This window comes from Lutra lutra, chromosome 9, assembly GCF_902655055.1.
Source record: "Lutra lutra chromosome 9, mLutLut1.2, whole genome shotgun sequence".
Classification (NCBI taxonomy): domain Eukaryota; kingdom Metazoa; phylum Chordata; class Mammalia; order Carnivora; family Mustelidae; genus Lutra; species Lutra lutra.
In genome coordinates this window covers 41,602,491-41,630,013 of record NC_062286.1, presented here as the reverse complement: position 1 = coordinate 41,630,013, position 27,523 = coordinate 41,602,491, and the positions used below count along the sequence as shown (strand labels likewise).

The 27,523-nt window shown below is 41.9% G+C and overlaps 1 protein-coding gene across 1 annotated transcript in view; it reads right to left on the bottom strand.

Moving 5' to 3' along the window:
* Positions 1-1,888: 1,888 nt before the first annotated feature.
* The window catches only part of SUCLG1 (succinate-CoA ligase GDP/ADP-forming subunit alpha), a 31,375-nt gene continuing 5,740 nt past the window's right edge, over positions 1,889-27,523 (bottom strand). The window contains exons 2-9 of the mRNA XM_047745025.1: positions 23,767-23,870; positions 18,541-18,657; positions 14,799-15,011; positions 14,577-14,634; positions 11,094-11,177; positions 9,403-9,554; positions 3,690-3,878; positions 1,889-2,132 (exon numbers count right to left, since the gene is read on the bottom strand). Of these exons, the coding sequence (XP_047600981.1) occupies positions 2,106-2,132; positions 3,690-3,878; positions 9,403-9,554; positions 11,094-11,177; positions 14,577-14,634; positions 14,799-15,011; positions 18,541-18,657; positions 23,767-23,870 (944 nt within the window). The 3' untranslated portion in view covers positions 1,889-2,105. The remainder of the gene's footprint in view (positions 2,133-3,689; positions 3,879-9,402; positions 9,555-11,093; positions 11,178-14,576; positions 14,635-14,798; positions 15,012-18,540; positions 18,658-23,766; positions 23,871-27,523) is intronic.

Genomic DNA, 27,523 nt, shown 5'->3' with positions numbered 1-27,523 from the left:
TAAGATTCTCCCTCTCCCTCTCCCGGCTCTTTCAAAAAAAAAAAAAAAAAAATGCACTCGGGTCATGAGTGGGACTTTCATTCCTGGCTTGGTAATAATGAAGTCAGAGAAAACAGAACCAAGTATCTCTCCTGCTGCTGTTTGAGCTGCTGGGACCAGAGGTGGTGGCAGTGGCCGGAAGGGAAAGATGGTCAGGAGGAAGTGGTTTCACAAGGCCCTGGGAGGGATGGAGAGAGGTGTGGGATGGGGAGGATGGGGCTGGGAGAGAGAAGAAAGGGTTAAGAGGGCACTGAGCTTGCTGGTGTAGGCAACAGGAACAGAGCTGTGAGGCAAGAGGTGTTGTCTTGGGGTAGACGTTCAGGGGACAGGACGGGGCTGAGCCAGGCCCAGAGCTGCCTGGAATCAGGAGTGGACACTCAAAAGCATCTCTTCCAGTAGGGTCACCTGCCCCTCACCTGAATTGTGTTCCTATCACAAAGCCTCAGTTAGACAAAAGAAGGCAATATTTACCTCGTAGGGACCTTGGGGTGGGGGTGCCAACCAAGAGGACAGGAAGTGCCTTCCTCCCTGGCCATGGGTGTCAGCCTGGGCTGCCCTCACTCAGGACAGCAGGAGGCAAGTTCAGTTTAGGAGCAATGCCAAGCCCCAGGCGAGCCCTCCACATGTAGAGCAGCCTCACATATCCCATGAGGTACCCTGTGGGATGGGGCTTATCATCCCCACTTTCAAGATGAGTGAACAGCTATGAGCAGGAACGGAGGACCATCAGACCCAAAGCATATCACCATGTGTCCCTTGGTCCAGGCAGAATCCCTTTGTGCCCTCAGCAGCCTGTGTGTGGTCATGGGAGTTCCAAAAGCACCCCTGCCCCCCAAATTCTCCTCCAGCCCCTCCCAGGGGTCACTGCTCCTGGAGACGCAGCAATCCTTTACCTCCTCAAAGTGAGCTCTTCCCCTCTTGCTGCCCTGCCTGGGCACTCGGCCTGCTGCATGACTGGTAACTTCCCAGCCTCCAGGTCCCAACTCATAGCCTCTCCCCGGGAAGGCCTCCCCCAGACAGTCTCTCTTCAGGGCCTTCTCCCTAATCCTATGTTTGTTTCCTTCAGGGTAGTTACACAATTTGAGAATACCCACTGGAATTGCTTCTTGTTAACAAGCTCCCTTCTAAACTGAAATAGGATGCCTAACCATTTTCCCCGAGTTTTTTGCAGCAGATGTCTTAAATCTCAAGCAAAGAATAGCAGGCTCTGGAGGGGGAAGGGGACAGCCCTCTGCAGAACCACAGAAAAACACAGCACTACTCCAAACCTTCCATGTCTCAGCTGAAACACAGGTGAGCTTCTGCCTGGAGTCCAGCTGGGGCTGCTGCTACCGGCGGCATGGACAACAATGAAGCTGCTCATTACGTGCTCTAATCCTCAAAACTGCCCTTCGGGGGTGCCTGGGTGGCTCAGTGGGTTAAGCCTCTGCCTTCGGCTCAGGTCATGATCTCAGGGTCCTGGGATCAAGTCCCGCATCAGGCTCTCTGCGTGTCGGGGAGCCTGCTTCCTCCTCTCTCTCTCTGCCTGCCTCTCTGCCTACTTGTGATCTCTCTCTGTCAAATAAATAAATAAAATCTTAAAAAAAAAAAAAAACTGCCCCGCAATACAGTGCCGTTAGCCAGACCCATGAGGAAACGAGGATTCCAAAGAGAACTAAAGTCACTCTACGTCTGAGATAAGGAGACCACTGCCACACTGACATTTTTACAGCTTCGTTCTCTCTAAAGTTTGTTACGCTGTTCTCTACAGAGCCCATTAAACTCCACACAGCTCCCCCCACACACCTCCATTTCTCCCACCCTCCCTCTTCCCCGCCTCATCGGAACACTGAAAAGCTGCAAAGGCATATTCAAATCAAATGGTAGGTTTATTGGCTGTCTGTTACACAATGAGGTGGAAACATCTCAATTTAGGACGTTCTGAACCTTATTTTGGCTTCCTGCTACTGACAGACCAGCGACAGGCACACGGGCTGACAATGGGGGACAACAGAAGCAAACCGCTGCTGCTTCCCATTTCCATAATGATTCATTCCACAGGGTTAGGGAACTTCTTGTTTCCTTTTTCATAGCATCTTCCTCTTTTCAAACTCCTTCAGAAAGAGAAAGGCAGAGAAGAGAGAGGATAAAAAGATTTAAGATTCAAATTATATTCCCGGTCAAAGTGATTCTGAAACCTCTTATCTTTAGGATCCTTTGAACAACCAAAAATTACAGAAGTGAAATGTACCAGGCTGAGAGGGTGCTTGAACACAACAGAACAGCTTTCACATTGGGCTGTGTCAGCTGGAATTTCACGAACCTAGATGTACAGCCTCTACTTTATGTCTCCCAAACACAAAGGTCGAGAGGCTGTGAACTATACTATACTATATATATATTATTATTAAGAACTGACAAACTTGACTACTTATGCAAACCCTAAAAGGCCACACATGAACCACACTGGACTTTTTAATAAGGCAATGGAAACAGCTTTGCTTAGTTTATCCAAGAAAGAGACTAAACGCCAATTCAGTTAAGATTTGAACAGAATGTCAAGTACCTTCGAAACATCTGAAAAGGAAACAATACTGAAAATCACATCTCTCTAGATTGAAATTAGAATACGACCGATATGTAGTTGCCTGCTGCCACTTACTGGAGCAAAATGGTAATGCATGTGTCCAAAGTGAAGGAAAGAATTTGCTTCACCCTTTTCCTGCCCCCACCCCGCCCCACACACTCACTAACCACCCAGAACTATGGCACATAGTGTCTTATTTCAAAAGACAGGATCAGGCAAAGATTCAATAAAACAAGAAGCGAGGCAAGGGCAAAAAAGATGGAGCCAAAACACGGTTCCCTCCTGGGGATACAATTTGTGCCTGTTCTCAACATGCTTATAATGTCTGGTTTTTGCTTTGCTTTTTTGTCAAAGCTATAACCGTCATAAAAATAAAAAGAAAGAGAGCCTTAAATGATCACTTAGAGACAGGCTAAAACTCATTGCAAAGAGATTACAGAGGATACCTAGTCATTCAGAACATTTTAAACTATTATGTTCTATTAAAAAAGGAAAAGCAAAGCTTACGGTTAAGAAGTTGCTCCTCCATCCTGCAAACAATGGCATCCCAACACAGCCAGGGCCAGAAGCTATAGGCTGGAAACCCCCACCTTCCTCTTTTGATATCCCTTCCCTGCTCCCCATCAACACCCCCATCAACGCCCTCATCATCCAGGTTTCATTTCTTGTCACTCAGCCCCTCTCCCTAGAAACAGAAACCTATGAGATCAGGGTAGCTACTATCCCAAAGGCCCTCAATGAAAAAAATGAAATGCAAGGCAATGCCCCGCACTCCCCCCCAGATGGAATTCATGGCACTTATGACCTCTGAAATACGGTCCTGTAGATCATATTTTGCCCCTCACAAAAGAGCAAATTCCAAAATCGAAAGAAGTTAAGTTCTTTAAAATCAGAACGTTATTCCTGGTCATGCCCAATTAGGGCCCTGGGACATGAATGGAGCTGCTAGAGACTGTTAAGCTGTACACCAGAAAGAAAGAGACAGTAAGGCCCAGAAGAAAGGACCACGGTTTCTGGGCATCCAGTGTGGCCCATGCTACAATGCCTGTTACTTCAGAGCGCTCAGGCCACGGTTAGAGCTCACCTTGTAGATGGTGGTTCCCAGCTGCGCAGGAGACATGCTGACCACAACGCCCGCGCTCTGGAGCGCAGAGATCTTCTCTTTGGCTCCACCTTTTCCTCCAGCAATAATCGCCCCTGCATGACCCATTCTCCTGCCAGGAGGAGCAGTTAAACCAGCGATGAAGGACACCACAGGCTTGGCCTTGGGACCCTGGAAAGTGATATTTTAAACATTCTGATGAAGAAGTTGCCCAAAACTGGACTTCAAATTCAGGGCCCACCACTCATCCTCACTGAGAAAATCCATACACACATGAAGCTGTAATTGAAACCACTGCATTCACCTTTGAGATAACTTAACTTTTCATATGAACTTGGGAAAACAATCCTGAGCAAAGTTTTTGTCTAGATATTAAACGTCAACTTCACTGGCTACAAGCTATTTTACCAACATATATGTGATTCTTCTATTTGAAAAAAAAAAAAAAGCACACTTTAAAACATGTTATGTAATTTGTGATAATAATAACTTAAGACACTAGATTAGGTTGTTTTATTTCAACCTGAATTTATGTCTTAATTCATTATTAGTTTACCCATAATAAATTTGCTAGAAGGAAAAAGATGAGGTGGTAAGGTATACTGGAAAAGATGCAGGACTAGAAGTCACCAGATTCAATTTGCTGTTGACTAAAGCTGGTTGACCTTGGACAAGACACATCAGCTCTGTAAACCTCTGATTCCTCATCTATGAAATGAAATAGCTAAACCAGAATGATGGCCAAGGGTTCCCTTCTCCTCTGAAGTTCTATGAAGTCTAAGGAAGATCAGGACTAGTTTTATTTAATAAAAATCCATTCTAATATGCAAACTCTATGTAGATAAAGAGCACTATGCTAGATTCTGAGGCTAAAAATTAAAAGCCACATGGGAAATATAAGGATTCCTGTGCTCTAGACTTAACATACAGTTAAAGAAATAATATATTGGGGTGCCTGGGTGGCTCAGTGGGTTAGGCCTCTGCCTTCAGCTTGGGTCATGATCTCAGGGTCCTGGGATCGAGCCCTGCATTGGGCTCTCTCCTCAGCGGGGAGCCTGCTTCTAACCCCCTCTCTCTGCCTGCCTCTCTGCCTACTTGTGATCTCTCTCTCTCTCTCCCTCTCTCTGTCAAATAAATAAATAAAATATTTTTTTAAAAATAATATATTACTGATTAATTAAGAGATTACCAAAAAATTTTTTGAATCTGTGGCTAAATTTCACAGTGAGGGAAAATATCATGTTCATCATAGGAGTCCAGAGGCAGCAAGGTAGCCAGAGAGGCCTGTACAAAGCATAACTGAACACAAGCAGAACCTGAGTGCCTTCATTAGGTACCATCACCCTCCCCTCAGCCAGCAATTCTCAAATCATTTGGTCTTAGAACCCCTTACCCTCACAAAAACAATTGAGAATCCCAAAGAACTATTTTTTATGTAGATCATATCTGGTATTTCCTGTATTCGAAATGAAAACTAAGTGGGACACCTGGGTGCCTCAGTGGGTTAAAGCCTCTGACTTCGGCTTGGGTCATGGTCTCGGGGTCCTGGGATTGAGCCCCATGTCAGGCTCTCTGCTCCGCGGGGAGCCTGCTTTCTCCTCTCTCTCTCTCTCTGCCTGCTTCTCTGCCTCTGTGATCTGTCTCTCTGTTAAATAAATAAAATTTAAAAAAAATTTTTTTTAAATAAAAAATAAAAAATAAAAATAAAACTATTTTTAAAAACATTCTAGTAAGAAGTATGGCACTATTTTACATTTTTCTAATTCTTGAATGTCAAATTTAACAAAAGGCAAATTGGATTCTGATATCTGCTTTTTGCATTCAATCTATATACAATATGTTATTTTGGCTGAACCAAGAGAAAATCTGGACTCAAACACATACATGGTTTGAAAAGGGGAAGAATTTTAATAGCCTATGGATATTCTTCTTTGATACTACACAAACCTCTTCAAGTTGTAATTTCTTAGCGTTAGTTGCAATGTTGGAATCTGAAACCATAGCAATGTACCTTCTGTCCTTTGCTATTTTAAAATCCATTGAATGTATCTTTTACCTATAATGATTTTCTAATATTCATTAGTCAGATGAATAATACAGGTTTACTGAGTTAGGCACATCTTCTAAATGCTGATACATTTCATTATTCAATATCAACAAATCATAGTCATCATTATCAGGTTCAAAGTCTTTTGAACTGTAGTAGGAGGAAGTGATCAAGTTCAGGGGCAGAAACAATTTTCTGATTTATGAATATTCACTTGATAGCTCAAATTTTATCAGTCAATAAATACTGTAAATAGTTTTCCTTGCTATGGCAGGTTCACTCTGTACATTTTTGAGAAAAGGTCTGCCAAATACCCCAGTCTGAACAACTAGTTTGCTTGCCAATTTTCCTGAGAGTAAATGGTGTTCCACGAAAAAAACAGCTAGTTCACAGCTCAATTGGGAAGGTGCTTTACCTCCTACTTCATCACAAAATACGGACTCATGGGTTAGGATTTAATAAAATTAACACTTTTTACTGCTTCATCAAGGACATTCTTAAAGAAAAGTGGTTTGGTTTTGTTTTTCTAACTCTATGTGCCAGTGAATGATTAGAACAGTTGCTTCCACTGCCCAGCTCTGTGGTATGGTGCCAGCATGCCAGGTTCTGCGTAGGCTGACACTGCTTACTCCAGCCTCATCGCCCACCATTTCTCCCTGCTCTTTGTCTTCCAGTAATTCCAGGCTGCTCCGCCTCTGCTCCTCTGCAGAGAATGTTCTCCCCACTCCTTGGACACCTGGCCAATTTCTACTTAACTTTGAGACCTGGATCAAGCCTCCTCTTCCCCCATAAGCCTTTCTGACTCTTCCTCCCACCGTCTCCACAAACACCCTTGTGGAAACCATCTTCTGTTCAGGGATGTCAAAGCTGTGCCTTTGACAAGGTTCTACTATTACACTAAGTACAGCGGCTGTGACTCATTTCCCACGTGTTCCCCTCCCAAACTATGAATTCCCTGAACACAGGAACTATGTTCTCACTTATTTCCATATGCCCAGCACCGACAGTGGTACAGAATTCAAAAGAGAAGACTCTACAAGTCACTTATTCATTCACTCGTGGGCTCTGGAGAGTTATGAACATCCCGTATTTAAATGGCACTAATTTCTACTTGATCCCTTTGTCTCCATACTCACAGAAAAAGAATACTGTACTAGAAGGAAATAAGATTTCAATGAACCTAGAATGTCAGACAAGTTTATATTCTGTCCTATGAACAAAGAAGAGTCACTTGAAATTTCTTAAGGAGAGAAAAATAAAATTAAAAAGACTATGAAGAAGTATGATCTGAAAACAGGATACAGAAATGATGAGAAACAGACCAGTTAGGATGATGTCAGTATAGTCCAAGCAGAGGCCCAGGGCTGGTGACCCTTTTCCTGAATCCCTGCATTCTGATTCCAGAATCCTGAATTCTGATTCCTGAGCCCTCCGTGATGCAATGGAGACATGAGTCAGACCTGGGATGGATCCCACCCTTAGTTCATTTGCTGTATACCTACCACTTGCAAGTCATTAACCTCTCTGTGCCAGCTGCCTTATTCATAAAAGGACAAAACACCTTACCCAAAGGGTCAAGATTAAACAACACCACTTTTACAAATAAGTATTGTCATAATGATGATAATAATAAAAACAGCAGTGGTGGCAGCAGATAACACTACTAAGTATTCACTCTGTGCCAGGGACTGTAACTAAGTGTTTTATGTCACCTGTTCAACCTAGAATCTTGTACACCGTAGGCCCTTAATAAAAATTCGCCCCAAATCAAAACCACAGTGAAATACTACTTCACAGCAGTCAGAATGGCTAAAATGAACAAGTCAGGAAATGACAGATGTTGGCAAGGATGCCGAGAAAGGGGAACCCTCCTACACTGTTGGTGGGAATGCAAGCTGGTGCAGCCACTCTGGAAGACAGTATGGAGGCTCCTCAAAAAGCTGAAAGTAGAGCTAACCTATGACCCAGCAATCGCACTATTGAGTATTTACCCTAAAGATACAAATATAGTGATCTGAAGGGGCACGTGCACCCGAATGTTTATAGCAGCAATGTCCACAATAGTCAAACTATGGAAAGAACCTAGATGTCCATTAATAGATGAATGGATAAAGAAGATGTGGTACATATATACAGTGAAATACTATGCAGCCATCAAAAGAAACAAAATCTTGCCATTTGCAACCACATGGATGAAACTAGAGGGTATTATGCTGAGTGACATAAGTCAATCAGAAAAAGTTAATTATCATATGATCGCTCTGATATGAGGAATCTAAGAGGCAGGTCGGGAGCGTCGGGGGTAGGGAGGGAAAAAATGAAACAAGATGGGATTGGGAGGGAGACAAACCATAAGAGACTCTTAATTTAAGGCAACAAACTGAGGGTTGTGGCAGGGGGAGGGTTACGGTAGCTGGGTTATGGACACTGGGGAGGGTATGTGGTACAATGAGTGCTATGAAATGTAAGCCTGATGATTCACAGACCTGTACCTCTGGGGCAAATAATGTATTATATGTTAATAAAAAAATAAAATTTGTCCCACAGGAACTAACCAGGAATAGGAAAACATATGCCAAATGAAATAAAATAAAAATGCTTAGCTTTCTCCACTAAATTCTAAGCTACTCAAGGGATCCAGAGTTGAGCCTAAATACATTTTAAAATTTACCTGAATATAGCATAATGTCACATTAACCCAAATCTTTCCTAAAAAGAAGTCAATTTTTACTTGAATTTCAAACTTTATAGCTTCTTTGAATTTAAGAGACTCTAGTAACACTTTACCCCAAACTCCTGACAATCTACTTTTTTCTTTCTGTATCCACCACTTACTGGTGTCTAATGTGTAAAGGGAATGGGTTGGGCACCAAGGTACAACAGTCCCTGTCGCCCCAGATAGAGGCTAGAATGGGATATTAAGCATACCTCACAGAGGGAATGAGCAAAGGCAAGTGAGAATGAAAACAACTGGAAGGTCAGGTGGGACATGGATGTGAAGAAGAGAGCCAGAGAGGTGTCTAGGCACTAGAATGCCATGCTAAATCCACACTTTATCCTATGTGTGGTGGGAAACTGTCACGGTTTAAAACCAGGAGGTAAGAGGCGCCCATGACTGAATTTCAGAAGGGCAGACAATCTGGGTGGCCGGAGCAGGATGGCCTCAGAGAGAAGGAAGGGGTGGTGGCGGGAGTTGAGATTTTCAGGAAGAAACTACTGACATGGTCCAGGGGAGAAGACGGTAGTTCGAACCAGAGCAGAGGGATGAATTACAGACACGCTCTGAGTCTCAACATACTACTGAGGATAGAGCTTGGTAAACAGGTGGAAACAGGAGAGAGAGAAGTAAAAGATGCTTCTGAGGTGTCTGCCTTGGAAACTACATGAAGTATGATGTTTATATACAAGAACCATTCACACTAAAGGAACCAGCCACGGAAAGTACACCCAGGGAAAAATTAAGATGAGAACAAACAGGAGAAAGACGAAGAGGACAGAGAGGAGGAAGAAGGAGCGGAGGCGGCCGGTAGCCTCTGCGATAGCCACGGCAGGAGAGTGAGATTCAACAGCAGCATGGCCCTGACAAGCTCACCAAGTGCCAACTGTGTGTGAAGAGCTACATTTTTCCGAACCCAAACCCAAACTCACTGAATTATGTTGCTTCAAAAATTCTGCAGCATTTTCTTCTGCATTACCACCAATTTCACCAATTAATATGATGCCTTCTGTGGCTGGATCATTCAGGAAGATTTCAAGGCAGTCAATAAAATCTGTGCCATTAAAAGGATCACCTCCAATGCCTGAAAAAGTCAAAGAATACCAACATCAGCTGAAAATTTAAGGATGAATCTTACAAATTAGGCCAGGAAATGTTGTTTCAACTCATTTCTTACTTTGTCTACCGCTCTCACCAATGTTTTAAAATGCATCATCACTCTTGCATTTAATATTTTAAAAAAATCACAAAGTGCTATGTTTATTTCTGTTCCTGATTATTACATGAATGCTAAATCGTAGCTGATTTCGGATATTCACAAAGACAACCTTCTTTTTGTTTTTGCTCTTTCATCAAGCTTCCTTCCTCCCATGAAATTAACCCCAAACAACTCTTTTAAAATGGGCATTTTAAGAAAAAGTGTGTTTATGTTGCAAGCAAGGAAGATTGTCTCTTCTCTAATTAAACATTTTACAAATGTCTTTGCACAAAGTAACTATAAGATGTGGCGCATTGCAGAGAAACTACACGCAACTTTTAAGACACAAGTCCCAATGAGAGACAGAGTTGAAGGTACACTGACCCCTCTTCCCTTAGATCCAGGGTGAGTGAGACCACAAACACACACATTTAAGGCAGGATTGATCTCCTACTTCTCAATGCACCTCTGAAGAACGAAGCTGAGGAAGAGAAGCAGCATTTATTGAGTGCCAACTGTATGTCAAGTACATGCCCCAGCACATTTAGACCTGCCACTTCCTAATTCTTCCAGCCTCTCTGTGAAATAAGCATTAGTATCAGCAATTTACAAATTAAAGACAGAAGCTGGAGAATATGAATTTTGCAATTCTGTTCCAAACCTTTTCTTATTCTCCATCACACTAAGTTACTCTGTGGCTAAGATTATACCTTGTACATAGAGAAGCTCAATTACTATTTCCAATATTGATTTTATGGGGCTGAATCCTAATAAAAAGAGTCTAGGGCTCTATTTTATAATTTACTATATGAGAAGCTATTTTTAAAAGTCTTTTTACAGTTACTCTAAAAATTTGAAGATATATTTATAAAAATGAGAAATCTGCCTCACTTCTAGCAACTTTTAAAAGTGGTAGGCAATATAATGTAGCAAAAAGAGAAGTTCTGGGGATCTCAACTGTAGATTTTTCTCACGACTAAAGCTGTAACAGTACAACTTTTCAGCTCACAGGTGCCTCAGGGTTGCCTTAAGAATGAGATAACAAATGGCAAAGAATTCAGTAACTAGGAAGCACTGAATGATAGCTTATAGTAACAATGATAATTATAGTAATCAAAGCCCTAACATGAAGAAATATTTCTTCATTATAAGCGAAGGAAGTGATGTTTTCAGGCACCAAGGCTCTTCAGGGCACGTGTCCCACGATGCTTGTTCCACAACATGCAAGTCAAGCCTTAGACCATGAATCTTAAAAATATAGGATGGTGCCTCACACTGAGGCTAAGTAAATTTAAGATCTTAACATCTTTTTTATTAAAATGGTTATCAAAACCTCCTGCAAATAACCAAAACAATAATTATTACTGTACTTATTCAATGAAGTTACTGCATTATAATAACATGATTCTATCAAAAATCTCTTACCAACACACAAAGACTGCCCCAATCCAACTTGTGTCGTTTGGTGAACCGCTTCATAAGTCAGGGTGCCAGATCTGGACACAATACCTTAAAGGAAGAGAATTTTAAAATATCAGATTGTGTCCCTATCATAGTCTCTCATGTTACAGATACAAGTACATAAAAGAATCCATTCCACAATTTGTCATCCAAATCAACAAGTGTAAAATCAGTGCATAAATACCTAGCTTCTCACTATGAATTCGAGTGTACGTAACCAGACTGTCTGCACCAACTAATCAAACTGAAAGACATGTGTGTATCTTGGCACTGCTAGTACCCTATGGAACGCTGTTCAATTGCCCTCTTAGAACAACGCTGCTTCTCCCCACTCCTGTGTTCACAGTACTGAACACAGATCCTACACAGAAGGAGCTCAATACTTACCTGAACGGCTCAAAGCTGAAAACCCTTCAATGGAATACAACCTTCCTCTTAAGCAAAACCTAATTCCAATAGTTTTAAGGCCATTCAATCACTGGACCCTAATTCATGACAAATGACAATCACTACCACCATCCCCCATCTGTCTCATTCATCAGTTCTGCCTTATTGTCTAAGCTTTCTCTCCATCTACACACTATCTCCTTACTACAGTCCTTCCTTTGTAGGACGTTTCACAACTGAGAAGGTTGGGTAGGTAAATACCTACCTACCTCTGTATTCAATACATTTAGCTTTGTTTAAACAAAGTGTAGTTAGTAATTTCTTAGTTGTACATCTTGTGTATGATTGTCTAGTCTCCTTTCCACTCTTCCTACTTGACTCTTGTGGTACGATTATGGTCTAGGTATCCACTCAACATCCTAGATTATTGGGAAAAACAACTATTTTATTTATTCTAGTCTGGTGATGGATCAATGTAATAACCAGTGAATACCAGGATGTTATCATTCTTCTAAGGGGCTTTAATCTGATTATATAAATGATATGTAAATTACATAAATGCAAACTGCATACACTGAAGGTAACGAAAATCATGTTTTTAGGGTAGTTTACTCCTGTCATTCTTAAAGTATATATAGTAAAAAAGGCTAGCACTTAAAAATACCTATTCACAAGGATACTTCTGCTTCTGAAAAGTAGAATTACTTTCCTCTATTCTTCCTGTTAAGTACAACTAAAAACCCTGGGCATTATATGTAAAATAAATACAAGAAATCACTAAGAGATGAAAGGAGGCAAAGTGGCTAGGGACCTCCAGACTCGAGGAATGAAACACTGGTGAGTTCCCGGGGTTTCCTTTTGCTTCATGCATCCCAGATACAGAGCGAAAGAAGCCAGCATCCCACAAACAGAAGGGTACAGGAAAAAAGTTTACCCCCAAAGCCTGCTCACTAGCAAAAGAACCAAGGACAACCTAGCAAAACAGAAAACTTTTTTTTTTTTTTTTTAAGATTTTATTTATTTATTGGAGACAGAGAAAGAGCACAAGTAGGTAGAGCAGCAGGAAGAGAGGGAAAAGTAGATTCCCCACTGAGCAGGGAGTTTGATGTGGGGCTCAATCCCAGGACCCTGGGATCATGACCTAAGCTGAAGGCAGACGCTAAAGGTTAAGACGCTTAACCAACTGAGCCACCCAGGCACCCCAAAACAGAAAACTTTTGAGACAATAACCACTCTGTACTAACTTAACACTACAGAAAATAACTGTGCCTCCACCCTCACTCACATGGGCAAAGGCCAAAGGGATTCCGAGACCTCCAGACTTAGGAGGCTACACTGAGGCACCCCTACATGCCAGCCAGGTTGGTGAGAGAGAAGGTCAAGTAGGCAGTCAGGACTTTCTTTTTTTAAAACTATTTTTTTTTAAATATTTTATTTATGTATCTGACAGAGAGAGATCACAAGTAGGCAGAGAGGCAGGCAGAGAGAGAGGGGGAAGCAGACTCCCTGCTGAGCAGAGAGCCCAATGCAGGGCTCGACCCCAGGACCCTGAGATCATGACCTGAGCCGAAGGCAGAGGCTTAACCCTCTGAGCCACCCAGGCGCCCCAGGACTTTCATCTATGCCAGCCGATAATGAGCTCCTCTTCACCACCACGATGTTAATTTGGTTATTTCCTTGAGGAACTAAACAAGAATTTTCGCTAGACATTTTGAGAAAGTTTGTGATATCCTACAGGGCAAAGTCACTGAAAGACCAGATTATAGAAAGACGAACAATAAAAATATTCAAAGCATGTATATATACTTAAAAGGACTTACATCCAGAATTTTACAGAAGCCCTCGCTACAATCAACAATAAAAAGACAACCCAATAAAAAATGTGCAAAAAACTTGAACTGATAATTCACAAAAGAAGCTATATAAATAGCCTATAAGCACATGAGACAGTGCTCTACATCACTAGTTGCCAGGAAAAGTCAAATGAAAACCATGAGACACCATTTCACTCCTAGCAGAATGGCTAAAAATAAAGACTGAGAATACTAAATGTCTGCGAAGATATGGACTGGAACTTTCATATACTGATGGTGGAAATGTAAAATGAATAGCCACTTCACAGAACTACTGGGCAATTTCTTTCTTTCTTTCTTTCATTTATTTATTTATTTGACAGAGATCACAAGTAGGCAGAGAGGCAGGCAGAGAGGAGGAAGCAGGCCCCCTGCTGAGCAGAGAGCCCGATGTGGGGCTCGATCCCAGGACCCTGGGATCATGACCTGAGCCAAAGGCAGAGGTTTTAACCCACTGAGCCACCCAGGTGCCCCAACTGGGCGATTTCTTAAAAAGTTACACATGCTTCAAACCTAGGACTTAGTGATTCCATTCTTAAGAATTTTACCCAAGGGAAACGAACAGGTGTCCACTGAAAGACCTCTACACAATTGTCACCTTAGCCTTATTCATAATGATTCAAACCTGGAAACAACCCAAATGCTCATCAACAGGAGAATGAACAAACTGGCAGAATCACACAACAGAGTATTACTTAGCAGTAAAATGAAATAAACTACAAATACATGCGAACACATGGAAGAAACCACAACATGCTGAGCAGGAAAACAATCTTCAAAAACTCCAAAAAAGGGGCGCCTGGGTGGCTCAGTGGGTTAAAGCCTCTGCTTTCGGCTCGGGTCATGATCCCAGGGTCCTGGGATCGAGCCCCGCATCAGGCTCTCTGCTCGGCAGGGAGCCTGCTTCCTCCTCTCTCTCTCTGCCTGCCTCTCTGCCTACTTGTGATCTCTGTCTGTCAAATGAAATGAATAAAATCTTTAAAAAAAAAAAACAAAACTCCAAAAAATATCTTCATTGACTCTGCAGAATTATTATGGATTCTTAATCTCATCCAACGCAGGATACAGAACTGATTCACTACAGACCTCCCTGGTAAATTCCAGTACGGTTAATTAAAATAAATTACATTTGCACTGTCACAAATTCTCTTGGTGAATTTTGAGCTTAGGGGAAATAATTTTTTTTTTAAATCTATAAGAAACATACCAATTCTTCCTTTCTTGTGAATATGGCCAGGCATGATGCCGATTTTGCATTCTCCAGGCTGAAGGAAAGGAAATCAGTGTTTCAGAAAAATGAAGAAAAAAACCAAAAAACCACAACAACCAGTAACTAACCGGTCATACACACAAACACAGTTGGCCCGACTGAAAGCTAGTTAGCCTTCTGAAAGCCTAAGTCCAGCCTATTTTGGTTTGTGACACTTACATTGATGATTCCAGGGCAGTTAGGCCCAATCAGCCTCGTCTTTCCCTGGCGCAACAGTCGGTGCTTGACCCGCACCATGTCCTGCTGTGGGATACCTTCGGTAATGCACACGACCAAGGGTACTTCCGCTTCGACGGCTTCATTGATGGCAGCAGCAGCGAAAGGAGGAGGAACATATATGACAGAAGCTGTCGCTCCTGTCTTTTCTTTCGCCTGAAACATTAACCATGAAGCCCTTTATTATGGGTTAAGTTGTAAATACTGTAAAAATGCATTCAATACCATGATTTTAATAACGTCTGGGCATCAGGAAAGGGCACCACCAGGAGACATTGGACGTCTTCACTCTTCCCATTAGCAAGTTCACTGCACTGTCAGAAAAGAGCAGAACCAAGCAGAGCCTCAGGGCCTCCTCTCTGCCCCCCACCCTGTGGACTGCCAGTCTGAATTGAAAGGTTCTGTGACACCCCATTCCCTCAGGCGATGGCATTTCAGGAAACCTGGAAGCAGGGCTGATGTGCGTTTGTGTCCTCTCATTCCTGTGGCCATGTTTATTTTTGTTGCCCTACAAGACACCATATCACCTGTTCAGTACCGAAGACCCTATACCTCCCCAGGAGCAAAGGGATGAGTAAGCTGCCGAGCCTCAGAACTCAGCTCTCACACAACTCCTCAAAACATATCATACTTGATAATATTATCAAGAGACGTCAAAAATGATGTGGTTTTTATGCTCACAACTTTTACTCTAAATGCATGTTAATTAAAAATGAACTAAAGTACAAATGCATAAGTGGCCACAGAATGAGAATGTGGGCCAAATAAGCATTAGTGTCTACTCTACATCACCCCCCAACAAATGCAAAGCACTTAAGACCACCGGTTTGACCATGGTTCTCTCCGTGGTCTCCACATACCCTCCACATGTATCAATACAATGTCTCCTTCTCCCCACCTCTATGTGTGGTCTCGTCTCCTCTAATGTAACGGAAGCTCCTTGAAGACAGATACTGTCAGTGATCTCTGACTCTCCAAGAGAGACAGTACCTGTTCTCTGAGAGACCCTGAAAGACGGCTCAAGACAGGTCTTGTTAAGGCCTCACCACAACCCTGTATGCTTAGTATCCCCATCTACAAATCAAGATGCTGTGGCCAAAAGACGGTAAATAACTTACACGAGATCCCATAGCTAGGAAATGAGTGGCAGAGCCAAGATTCAGATCTAAGTATCTCTGATTCCAAAATGTCTGTTCTTTTCAGTGACAGCAGGCTGCCTCCCTATAAATGTTAAAATATAACTTAATCAAGATAGAAATCAAAACCTTTAGGAAGGCTGTGTCATGGGATTTTACAGTGGAAGAAATACTAAGCTATGGAGCATACAGGTACAACTAGAAGGGGCAGAAGTAAAAGACAGTGACTTTCAGAAGCATCCCTGAACGACTCCCCATCCCCAGAGACCAAGGAGCTTTCTCTCTAACAGCTCTGTTAAAAAGGGGGATCTTGACACTGACAGAAGAACAGAGTCACATCATCAAGAAATGATGCCAGAGGTTAAAAATAATATCTAAACTCTATTCAACGTGGTAACAGAGAAGAGGGTACAAAAAATAAAATAAAATAAAACGTAGGTTAGAAGCAAAAGGAGTCAGATCATAGGCATGTAGGTATTTTTTTTGGAAAATATATCCTGCAGTCTTCCACCTCTTAAGGCTACAAATACTGCCAGAAGCTAACTACGACAACGGGGTCTGTGCTAACAAGCGATACTGGATTCAGAAAAGCTTTCTGAATCATTCAGAAAGCTTTTCGTAAGTGCTAAACAGGTGAGAAATATAGTATCTGTCAGAGAACTTACAAAATACTGCCAATGTCATATCCATTTGAGTCATGATGAATAATAAATGAGTTGCTCAGCAACAAAAACTTTCTTTAAAAGAAAGCAAAAAAGGCTCATGAAAAAGTCAAATCTACGTAGAGGAATTATGAAAACAGCTCTTTTCTGTATTCTGAGGTCATGAAGGCAGTCACAGGAAAACTTACGGGGTGTGAGGAAACACCCAAAAGTTAAAGCAAAAAGACTTTAAATGATTCTTTTACAGAACATACAATTTTAATTTTTTTTTACTCTTTAAAATACAGTACACTTAGAACCTACATACACACATATAGTACACTCTCTTTTCAAGTTTAAAGTAAAATGAAAATTCCACATTTGTTGGTTTTTTTCCCACATTTTAGGATCAAGAATACAAATTAACTTCAATCCAAAGTTAGTATTCTAAAAAAGGTATTGAGTCTATAAATTTGTATTTTAAAAAAAAGTGATACTTTAAAACATGCCTTAAAACGATGTTTAAGAAGAGGGGGCGGGATACCTCTTTTATCATCAATACATCAGTCCCAAGTACTAAGTTTATTTCCTAGATTCTTTTTTATTACATAGGCAAGACTTTGTACCACAGTTTCTTTTATAATATGATTATTTTTCTATATATTCATGCAAGTGTAGAAAGAGAATGAAGGAATACACACGGAGCTTAGACAAGCTCTCTAGAAAGGCAAAATCTGAGACATGGAAAGCTCCATAAAATTTAACTTTACATATATTTATATCATCTAAGAATTTACAATAAGCACATTATTAATTTTGTAACACAATTAAATTTTGTTCAAAATTCTTTAAAAAAGTGGGGCGCCTGGGTGGCTCAGTGGGTTAAAGCCTCTGCCTTCGGCTCAGGTCATGATCCCAGGGTCCTGGGATCGAGTCCCACATCGGGCTCTCTGCTCAGCAGGGAGCCTGCTTCCTTCTCTCTCTCTGCCTGCCTCTCTGCCTACTTGGATTTAAAAAAAAAACAAAAACAAAAACTTTAAAAAGCACTAAGAGATCAGCAGTTTGGGGAAGAGACTAGGGCTCTGTGACTTGTCTGACTTCACAGCTCAGTTTTTTTCAGGCAGAATCACCATCCTACTTACACTGAGCCGTGCTATCTGCCACTTCACAGCTATGAACTACGGGCAGGACCCTTAACCTCTCTGAGTTTACAGTACCCTTGTCTTTAAAATGGGGAGAGGGATAACACCTGCACCTCAGGGGGTCATGGGAAGGCCTCAATGAGCAATGTCTACAAAACACCTGGCACAGGGCCTGGCACACAGTCTGTTCTCAGTCAGTGTTAGAGGCTGGATGCTGACATGTGCACTGCTAACATCCTGGAAATAGAAAGAGTAAGGAAAGGAGAAGAAGCCAAATGGAAGCCAAGCTACAGCACTTCTCTTCACAGCGGAACTATGCCCAACAAAAAGACACAGTGAGGGGAAGGCATCCTGAGTCTGCGTGTCTAAAGTAAACCCAGAGGTTTTTACTGGGATTCAAATTTCTTTATGTTACTGGGTTTTAAAATCGCAAGTGACTCTCCCAGAAGGGACACAATTAAAATCTCTATTCAAAGTATGCTTGCTCTGGGGCACCTGGGTGGCTCAGTTATTAAGCGGCTGCCTTCAGCTTAGGTCATGATCCTGGAGACCTGGGATGAGTACAGAATCAGGCTGCCTGCTCAGCAGGAAGCCTGCTTCTCCCCCTTCCACTTCCCCTGCTTATGTTCCCTCTCTCCCAGCCTCTCTCTCTCTCTGTCACATAAATAAATAAAATCTTAAAAAGAAAAAAATTAACCACAACAACAAAGTATGCTTGCTCTTCTCCTGCTTTTCTTTGCTTAGCAAACTCAGTACCATTAATTACCTCCTTCACAGTATTAAAGACTGGTAAGCCCAGATGTGTCTGGCCTCCTTTCCCTGGAGTGGTTCCTCCGACCAACTGGGTGCCATAATCCAATGCCTGCTGGCTATGAAAGGTGCCCTATGGGGAAAAAACACAAGGCTCATGAGAAAAGACAGGCTGGGAAGCCAGAAGGCAATATTCAGCAACCTGGAAGAGAAAAACAAATAGGTTAACTATTTCACAGAATGTGATAGATGCATATATCCAGCATTCTCAACAACCTGCTAAACCCAGCTTTGAACCTTGAAACAACACAATCCTCTGCAAAGCCAAAATAGGAGTTTTTTTTTTTTTTTTTTTTTTTTTTTTTTTTTTTTTTTTAAAGGAGGATCTTTTGGGGCACCTAGGTGGCTCAGTGGGTTAAGCCTCTGCCTTCGGCTCAGGTCATGATCTCAGGGTCCTAGGATCAAGCACCGCATCGGGCTCTCTGCTCAGGAGGGGGCCTGCCTCCCCTCTGCCTGCCTCTCTGCCTCCTTGTGATCTCTCTCTTACTCTGTTAAATAAATAAATAAAATCTTTAAAAAAAAATAAAAAATAAAGGAGGATCTTTTTCATTCCATCTTCAAATATGGCTGATGGTCAGGAACACCCATGTGTTTACTTAAAAATCCTTCCTTTTCACTGTTCCTCTGTCAAGTCCTGATGTCCTCACATCCGCAGCTTAAAATCCATTGGCAGTCATTATAAATCCACAACAACCTTGGCTCTCTCTCACTTCAACTTTCACATCTGGCAAAACCACAATCTTGTTTAAATCCAGTCCCCTACGTACTCTAAGTAAGACTGTGCATGTGCAGCCAAGCAGAAGCTGGAGAGAAAACAGAACAGGATAACTGGTCTCACTTTTTTTTTTTTTTAAGATTTTATTTATTTATTTGACAGACAGAGATCACAGAGAAGCAGGCAGAGAGAGAGGAGGAAGCAGGCTCCCCGCTGAGCAGAGGGCCCGATGTGGGGCTCGATCCCAGGACCCCGGGACCATGACCCGAGCCGAAGGGAGAGGCCTTAACCCACTGAGCCATCCAGGCGCCCCAACTGGTCTCACTTTAAATCAATGATCACTAACCTTAGGTGAGCTTTTAATGCTGCCCAGCCGATAGCCTGTAGTTTGCTATCCACCGCTCTCCCTCCTCAACCTCGGCTCTACAGACATTTGGTCACACGGATTGTTATGGGAGCTTGTCCTGCGCTGTGTATGAGGTTTAGCAGCATCCCTGGCCCCTACTCAGTAGATCCCAGTACGATGCCTTCCTCTCCACCCCTACCAGCTGTTGTGAAACCCAAAATATCTCCACAAACTGGAAGATTATTTTTCACTAGGCTTCAAGGGCTCTACCTCCCCTGGTTTTCCTCTTCTCTTTTTCTCTCCTCAGACTTCTCTTTTTCATATAAATTTGTACCCTTGGTGATCTCATCCCCTATCAGGGCAGTAAACACCATTCATACGGCGACCCTTCACACACACACACACACACACACACACACACACACACACACGTACCCAGCCTGGACCTTTGCCTTGAGCTCTAAACCCACACTGTCGACTGACTATGTCACATCTCCACTTGGAGAACTAGCAGGCATCTCAAACTTGATGTGCCGAAAACCAAATTCCTAATCATTCCTCCCCACACTCCACCCCATCTTGGTTAATGACAATTCCACTCTTAACAGATGTTCAGAAAAAAACCCTGAAGCTATCCTTGATTCTCTATCTCACATCAGGCACACTATTGCATTACCTTCAAAATATAACTGACAATGTCTCAATCCCTTCTACTGCTACCATGCTGGTCTAAGTCATCATCAACTCTTGAAAGAATACTGCCCCTGGCTCCCTTTCATCTATTCTCAACACAGCAGCCAGAGTAATGCTGTTAAGACATAAGCAAGATCGTATCATTCCTCTGATCATAACTGTCCAGGGGCTTTCCACTTCTTTCACAGTAAAAGCCAAACTCCTTATACTGACTCCTAAGTCAATATTCAGCCTACATCCTCACATCAAAACTCCTTAACTACTTGGCCTCATTTACTGTTCTCCCACTGCTCATTTCACTCCAGTCACCCTGGTCTTATGACTTCCACACACAACAGGCACAGTCTTGCCTCCGGGCCTTGCTATCTCTTTTGCCTTGAATGCACTTCCCTTCATATCCACTGCTTTACTCCCACATTTCCCTTAGATCTTGACTGAGGTCAGGGTTCCCCTGACCACCTAACATAAAATTCCCCCTTCCCCATCCTGATCACACCTCTGCACACAGTCACACATCTCTACCTCTGGTTTATTTTTTCCACAGCATTTATACTTTCTAATATACCACATAATTTCGTGGTATGCTCTGTTGGTTGATTTTGTTGGTATGTTTCTTTCCCTCCCACCACTAAAATGTAAATTACACAAAGGAAGTGATTCTGTCTACCTTGTACACTGAGAGGTGGTACCTAACCCAACACATGACATATAGTAGACATTCAATAAGCAATTGTTGAAACTGAATGGCTACGTGGTCATTCTATAGGGACCTCAAAATGCAAACCCAACTACTCAAGTTCTATTGAAGGCCTAATAGTTGGGGCTAAGAGGGACTTCAGAAATTTCCTGATTCAACTTCTCCGTTTTTCAAAACAGGAAACTTAGCCTCAAGCATGTTAACTAACTTGTCTAAAGTTAATGATGGAGTTTTGAAAAGAACCACAAGCCAATGCTCTCTCTTTAAGTGGTGCTATTCAAAGTGTAATCTGTAGACCCCTGCTGATCTGCAATGAGATAAACACAAAAAGAAAAAGAATAAAAAATTACAAAAAACAAGGGAAAGAATAAAAAATGAAAAAATAAGAAGAGAAAAATTAAATTAATTAAAACAAAATAAAACAGAATGTTTGCAAACTTTTATAGCAATATGATATTGCTGCAACTTTTACTGTATTTTGCAAAAAATATTGATCTGCATTAGATTGGAAATGAAAAGCAAACAGACAACTGAACTGGTCTTTCACTCCAGACAGTTTGAGAAGCACTGCCCTAGATCACTACTTTGTTAGATAAATTCAAATGGACCAACTTTTTAGTCCTAATATAACGGTGAACGAGGTAAACAAGGACATTTCCTGTTAGTAAGCTTATTTTCCTTTGTTTTCCTATCATCACCAGTTACCAACAAAGATACTTTCAGCAGCTCAAACCATCTTAAAGCCAATACAAGAAATTCCACCCACTGGAAGCCTGCATTATTGAAATCTACTCCAAAATACAAATATTCCTCATTCATATGGGGAACAATGTATACACTGAATAAAAGAACTAACAAGACAAAATGTAGATTTCTTATGAAGATAAACCCTAAATTTCAGACCTTACTGTTATCTCTATACTAATACAATCTTAACTCACAAATCTGAGACAAGTAAAACTCCCAATTAATTAAATTTAAAAACAGTGAATGAGAAACAATGTACTTGCAAGTAACTGAAAGACACTGAAACCAACCTTGGATTTCAGTATTTAGGCAAACCACCACTTAATTCAGGAAGCAGAAACAGTTCCAAATATTGCTTACACCATGGGCAGTGGCTCTTTTTTTTTTTTTAAAGATTTATTTATTTATTTGACGGAGCGAGAGAGATCACAAGTAGGCAGAGAGGCAGGCAGAGAGAGGGGGGAAGCAGGCTCCCTGCTGAGCAGAGAGCCCAATGCGGGGCGGATCCCAGGACCCTGAGACCATGACCTGAACCGAAGGCAGAGGCTTAACCCACTGAGCCACCCAGGCGCCCTGAAAATTCTTTTAATTACAGAAAAATCATTAACTTTTAAATCACGCAAAAAAAATCATGAACTGTTTTTATTTTGCCATGTCTTCTTTTTTTTTTTTTTAAAGATTTTATTTATTTATTTGACAGAGAGAGATCACAAGTAGACGGAGAGGCAGGCAGAGAGAGAGAGAGAGGGAAGCAGGCTTCCTGCTGAGCAGAGAGCCCGATGGGGAACTCGATCCCAGGACCCTGAGATCATGACCTGAGCCGAAGGCAGCAGCTTAACCCACTGAGCCACCCAGGCACTCCTGTCTTCTTTTAATAATGATAGGGATACTCTGAGTTAAGGCTCATGGCTATCTTCTAATTGATTTGGTAGTATTCCTTTGTTTTAAAAAAAAAATCCACATCTACTTTGGTGGAACTACAAATCTGTACAAATGTTTTAAAGGGTAACTTAGTGATAGCTATTAAAGTTCTAAATACACAGAACCTTGAGATTCAATTTTTCTTTTATGAATCTATTTTATAGATTCTATATAAATGTAGCATATACATTATGGAGTAAAATGACAGGAAGGAGGGAAAGGACACTCTTATGTTGCATGTTATTGTGGAATCACATTGCAAATATATTTAGAACTTAGCAAATTCTATGATGTAAGCAGAGATAGGGAGAGACAATGAATATAAATGAATGAGAACAAATTAAAATACTTCAGGCAATTTTGCTTGCTAGTCCCCTCAAAGACCATTTGGCCAGAGAAGGTATAACATGAGACAAGTCAGCGTGCTGCTGCTTCTGTCTGTCTCTGTTCCCATGCACCTGTCTGGGCTGGAGCATTTCCCCACACCATCCTGTGTTTAACAGGACACAAGCCATTTACTTTACCTAGTTTGTTTGTTTTTTTTTAAGATTTTATTTATTTATTTGTCATAGAGAGAGAAGCAAGAGTGAGCACAGGCAGACAGAGTGGCAGGCAGAGGGAGAAGCAGGCTCGCTGCCAAGCAAGGAGCCCGATGTGGGACTCGATCCCAGGACGCTGGGATCATGACCTGAGCCGAAGGCAGCTGCTTAACCAACTGAGCCACCCAGGCGTCCCTGCTTTACCTAGTTTTTAATTAAACAAATGGTAATGTACTCCAGAGCTGGAGGAAAACCAGTGGTGTTAAACTTGCTGAAAGAGAGTATCTGAGTTTCCAACATAATGTGCTTGTAGGAAGGGATTTTCAAGATAAGTTTAAACACAGTTTTCATCTTACAGGCTGACTATCACACCAAACCCCCTCCTAAGATATAACTCCATCGCTGTACTGTATACTTTTCTGCAACAATCATATAACTTTTGTGATTCTTAAAAAAAAAACAGAAAATAGTTTAATGTTTCTGTATCTGTAATATGCATCTTTATAAAACATCTTGACACATACCTGCTTACCAGTGAAACCCTGGCAAATAACTTTCGTATTTTTATCAATATAGAGATGTTTCCGGGAAGCTACATAGGAACAATGCCGAATTCCATTCTGTTGCACTGAAAAGTAAAGAAAATATGACACATTATAATTTCTTCAAACAAATTTTGGACCATGAACTGAACTTAGTGACAAAAAAAAACCCTCTCATACAGAGGCTACCTTGTGGTCATGGCAACTTCAGATTAGACACGAAGACTACAGAAAGAGAGAAACAAACAAACAAACAAACAAACAAACAAAAAACACCTTTCTATGTTCCAGAACACCCTCTTTACCAAGAACAATTTTGCAGCTTGTTCTAAATGTATAAAGAAAAGCTTAAGTTTATAACTATCATTCATCAGAAGGAAAATTGGGGCTCAAAGACAAATGACTCAAATTTAATCCAGGGATGGCAAACTAGGTATCACTTGTAGTAACTATGTTTGCTAAAGAGCCACACCCTTTGCCCATTTTACGCAACATTTTTTTTTTTAAAGTTTATTTATCTTCTTAGTAATCTCTACACCCAATGTGGGACTCAAACTCGCTACCCCAAGATCAAGAGCTACATGCTCTTCTAACTAAGCCCACCAGGCACCCTTTACCCAACCTGTTTAAGCTCAACATCTGTATATAATACGTAAGCTAAGAGGTACACTTTGTTGGGAGAACTTGTAGGAACTATTCTGCAACTCATTCCCCAAAACAATATTAAATGTTAACATTAAGTATTAAGATTAAACCTTAAGTCAAAGATAAAGCTTGTCTAATATATAATCCAAAGTTACTTAATTTGATATCTTCTGATGTAAGACACCAGACCTTACATAAAAATGAGATAGGGAGGGGACGCCTGGGTGGCTCAGTTGGTTGGACGACTGCCTTGGGCTCAGGTCATGATCCCGGGGTCCTGGGATCGAGTCCCACATCGGGCTCCCAGCTCCATGAGGAGTCTGCTTCTCCCTCTGACCTTCTCCTCGCTCATGTTCTCTCTCACTGTCTCTCTCTCAAATAAATAAATAAAATCTTTAAAAAAAAAAATGAGATAGGGAAAATAAAATAAATAGATGAGGGGAAAAACATGTAATAAACATCTAACTTATCTTCAGCAACTTACCTCAACAAAAACTGAGAAATCTATGTATTCATACCAGCTCACAGTATTTCAACAGTCAGTAGAAAGTAGGGCATAGATGAATTAAAATTGTGGGCTACTTTCTGACTACTTTTAAACCTTCATTTCAGCTCCAACTTGCTGTCTGTGTGGCCCATCCCTGACCCTTTCAAAGTGTCAGGCCTTCCTCCTACCACTGAGGTAGCTCCAGAAAAGAACGTCTCATCAAGTATTTGTCCGGGGTCCATTCGAGCTTTCTATCTTGAATCGCTGCCTCATGCCCTCCTAAATCCTCAGAACTTAGGTTCCATAATTGATTGTATCTGGCCCTCCAAGCATCTCTTGAGTTGTCTTCAACTCCCATGTTAATGTCAGCTTCTAACTCTGAATTTTGGAATGTCCTGTACCTCTAGGAAAGAGACAGGCCATGATTGTGCCCTTACCAAGGGGAAGAGGAGTGTTCTGTGTGCATACGGATCTGCTAGGTAACAGACAGCTGCCTTCTCAGACTAGATTATGCTGAACAGGGAGCCATGAGAAGGCACTGAGGGTCAAGTCCTGCCACAGTAGGCACAGCTAAGCACCTGAACCCTGGCACAGCAAACACTACAAAGGGAATTTATGGCGTTAGGGCCCACCCCAGCCAGTGCTGTCAATTAAGGCTCATTCTTGCCTTTGGCTCCCACTTCTCCCAGCTAGAGACCCACAATCACTATACTTGTGGAAGTATTTCTGCCGCTATTCCTGGCAGAATCTGTTCTACCAGTCCTTCCTATTCCTGGAATCTTCAACACATGGTCCATCTATCAGAAGTTTTTGGACAGGATAGCAGATTTGATTATAAGATCCAATTTTAAGATATCTGGAGCCCACACTTGCTAAAAGGAAACCCTTGCTTTTTGAAGGTAAAGTTGGGCCTCCACAAGTATTCTTATACTCAGTCTTAAGAAAGGATCAATCAGTTCACCTCTCCTTCCACAGAGGCAGGGGTGGCCTGGTCACCCTGAGAAAAAGCAGGTCTGCCCACATCCATAAAGCATGACTCAATAGCAGAACTAAGTTCACTCTCTTCTCCTACTCCTACTCCAGACCTACTGTATCAACCCTGTGGAGCTCAGGGCTTCACAACCCAAGATGTCTAGTGCCCATAAAAACTGCATCAGGAAGTGTGATGACTAGCAATTCACCTTCCAGTTTCCTAGCCCTTTGGTACTGCTCAGACTGTGCAGTGACCCTGACATTCTAAACCTTTGGGAAGCCGACTAGGGAGACTTGCCATGTGTGTGCGCATGTGCATGTGATCTCCCATCTAATACCCTCTCATTACTTTGGGCCAAACCCAAAATCTATATTCAAACATAAGAAATTCCTGATCATATTTAGGCCTGACAAGAGATCTATATGCGGCCAGACCAGGTATCACCGGTACTGAAATGAGAGGTTGCTAGAATAGTCAAGCACATATTCCAGTTTCTGGAGTTGTCATCAGTCATTTATTCAATCAGCCATCGGGGAACACCTATGCCAAACCACAAAGCCAAGTATCAAGGATAAAATGTTGAATAAGAGAGTCTCAGCCCTCAAGGAACTCACAATCTACCTGAACTGATATAAAACAGGCCATAAGTGCACAGTATGAAAAGTACTGTGGTAGGAATAAGCCTTGGACATTTGGGGCATATATACTCTGGGACACCTGGGTGGCTCAGTCAGTGTAGCATCTGCCTTCGGCTCAGGTCATGATCTCAGGGTCCTGGAATCAAGCCCCTCATCGGGTTCCCTGCCCAGTGGAGTGTTTGCTTCTCCATCCCCCTCTTTCTTTGTCCCTCCCCCACTCCTGTGCATTCTCTCTCTCTTCTAATAAATAAATAAAATCTTTAAGAAAAAAAAGTCCTCTGAAACCCAAAGGAAAACCTGAGGCGCCCCCAGCAAGCCATGATGGTCCTCTATAATCACCACAAATGCTCTTTTAATCCCAGAAACTCGCCCCACACCTGATGAACGTGCCTTAGCCCTGAATCTTTTTTTTTTAAATGGCACTTTGTGGGTTTTGTTTTGTTCTTTTTTTTTTTTTTAAGAATTTATTTATTTATTTGACAGAGAGAGATCATAAGTAAGCAGAGAGGCAGACAGAGAGAGAGAGGAGGAAGCAGGCTCCCCACTGAGCAGAGAGCCTGATGCAGGACTAGATTCCAGGACCCTGAGATCATGACCTGAGCCGAAGGCAGAGGCTTAACCCACTGAGCCACCCAGGAGCCCCAGCCCTGAATCTTAAACCAAGCGCACTCTCCCAGCTACCACGACTGTGAGGAAGGAAGACCTAACCCCCACAGACTGGCTGTAGTACACTGTAATTCTCCTCACCTTAATTTCTGCGCCTCTACAGCTCTGAGATAGAAATAATGCAAAATATGCTCACATTCCAAGTCGAAGCCACCAAATTCTAAGTTACCTGCATCATTCTCCTCATTCTTCCCTACTTTATAATATCCAAAATCCAGAATCACAGGTTGCAGGCTCCCCATGAAAGCAACCTGTCCTCAACCTCACCCCTGCACCTCTTCACCTTCCCTCCCACAATCCCCCCCACCCCGTTCTCTCTCTTTTTTTTTT